The following is a 2,358-nucleotide window of genomic DNA, read 5'->3' as shown; positions in this document are numbered from 1 at the left end:
TATACGTGTGAGTATAGTGTGGGTGAATTTGTAACGTTTAAAATAAGAGATTGTCTAATCTATTTAACAAAAAAAAAAAGTAATCTCAAAGTTCTCAATGCAAGAATCTCATCCCGGCCTAAGCAAGATTTTCACAAGACATGATTATTATTTTTTAGACTTAATCCTCAAGTAAGATAAAACTCTAGTGACTACTTAACCTTCAAATTACTAACTTAGATATCATAGTATATTAACAACATGTAAATAATCCATAATCTAACTTAACCTAAGTTTTGTCTAATCTAATAAAAAAGAAATTCACAATTAGACCTTTTTGAAAATTTTTATTAATTAATAGGCCATTTTTAAGCTCATTAAAAAGTCCAATTAATTTTGAAAACCTCAAGTCGTGGAATGTAAGGGGGTTGAGGGGGGATGGAAAGTTGAGAATGGTAAAGGACCTAAGGAATAAACATAGACTACAAATGTTAGGTTTGATCGAAACTAAAAGGCAGATAGTGACGAGATTTGATGTTGCCAGAATTTGGGGACAAGGTAGTCCAGGTTGGGAATATGTAGGGTCTGACGGGGCGTCTGGTGGACTACTGCTAATGTGGGATGAGGAGATGTTCAGATTAAATAACTGTTATAAGGGAGAGAGGTGGTTGTGTGTTGAGGGAGTTATTTTAAAAAGTAGCTTCAACTGTGCGTTTGTCTTGGTCTATGGTGCACATGATAGAGATGAGAAGATTCAGGTATGGGAGGAGCTGAGTTATATAGCGGGGTTATGTCAGGTTCCGTGCTGTTTTATGGGAGATTTCAATGAAATAGTACATATAGAGGAACGAAGAGGCACTACTGGGCTGACACGGTCTGCGGAAGATTTTAAGCTTTGGATACAGGACATGAACTTAGTGGACTTGCCGCTCACTGATCGGAAGTTTACATGGTTTCGAGGATGTTCATGCAGTCGCATAGATAGAGTATTGGTTAGCTTGGAGTGGTTAGAAGAGTACCCAGAGGCACACATGAGAGGTGGACCAAGGGGTTTGTCAGATCATTGCCCGCTAATAGTGGAGGGTAGGAGGCTGAGAGGTGGTCCCAGGCTGTTCCGGAGCCTTGATTCATGGTTTACACATGAGGGATTTCGCAGAATGGTGAAGGAGGAATGGAGAGGATTGGGAGAGCTACAATTCATAGATAAATTGAAGGCGCTGACAGAACCACTGACAAGATGGAATAAGGCAAATTTTGGTGACATGGATAACAAGATTATAAAGTTTGAGGAAGAGATCAAGAGGATTGATGATATGGTCAGCAATGGAGTATATGATGGAACATTGGAGGCTAGAAGAAAGGCATTGGTTAAGTGCTGTGAGCGATGGTATGTGAGGAAAGAAGTACATTGGAAGTAGATGTCGCGGTCTAGACACGTGAATGATATGGACAGAAATACAAGATACTTCCACAATATAGCTTCAGCTAGAAGGCGGAACAATAGGATTGATAATCTGGTTATCAACGGTAGGTTGGTTCGGAATCAGGCTAGAATAAAGGTTGCTATCAGAGAGTTTTATAAGGACTTATACCATCAGGAAGACTCTCCTATGATGGGGTTCAGGGATGGCCTGGTGGTTCGAATAGGTGAGGAGGATGCTATGGCTCTAGAAGTGATACCCTCGCCAGAGGAAATCAGAGAGGCCGTCTGGGACTGTGAGTCCTCCAAAGCGCCAGGGTGTGACGGATACAACATGAACTTCATCAAGCGATGTTGGGATGAGATTGGCCCTGAATTCACAGCTGCAGTGATGGGGTTTTTCCAGACGGCCAGGTTGCCGAAGGATGCCAATATCACTTGGGTGGCGTTGGCACCTAAATTCATAGGTGCGAAGGAGATTAAAGACTTGCGACCTATCAGTATGGTGGGGTGTGTGTATAAGGTTATCTCAAAGGTGCTAGTTAGGAGGATGAGGTCAGTGATGCCAGCATTGGTAGGAGAGACTCAGAGTGCGTTTGTACAGGGAAGGAAAATCTATGATGGGGCGCTTATTGCGTGTGAAACAGTCAGTTGGCTTAAACTGAGGAAAAAAGAGGCTGCCCTAATTAAGCTTGACTTCCAAAAAGCATATGACAGGGTTAAGTGGAGCTTTGTAAACATTGTTCTGCAGAAGATGGGTTTTGGGCATACATGGAGAGCATGGGTGATGGAGTGTGTAGCCACTGCGTCTATGTCGGTACTGATAAAATGGATCGCCATCTAAGCCTTTCAATATGGAAAGAGGGTTGAGACAAGGGGACCCACTATCTCCGTTCCTGTTTGTATTGGTGGTGGATGTGTTGCATCGAATGATTGGAGAGGCAGTCAGAAATGGTCGT

General features: G+C 42.4%; 1 protein-coding gene across 1 annotated transcript; it reads left to right on the top strand.

Moving 5' to 3' along the window:
• The first annotated feature begins 467 nt into the window (after positions 1-467).
• LOC140176850 (uncharacterized) lies at positions 468-1,397 on the top strand. Its single transcript, XM_072208404.1, has one exon. The coding sequence runs from the start codon at positions 468-470 to the stop codon at positions 1,395-1,397; it is 930 nt and encodes a 309-aa protein (XP_072064505.1).
• The last annotated feature ends 961 nt before the right edge of the window (positions 1,398-2,358 follow it).

The sequence above is a fragment of the Arachis hypogaea genome, chromosome 2 (assembly GCF_003086295.3).
Source record: "Arachis hypogaea cultivar Tifrunner chromosome 2, arahy.Tifrunner.gnm2.J5K5, whole genome shotgun sequence".
Classification (NCBI taxonomy): domain Eukaryota; kingdom Viridiplantae; phylum Streptophyta; class Magnoliopsida; order Fabales; family Fabaceae; genus Arachis; species Arachis hypogaea.
The sequence above is the reverse complement of the archived record's forward strand: the minus strand, read 5'-3'. Positions and strand labels throughout refer to the sequence as shown.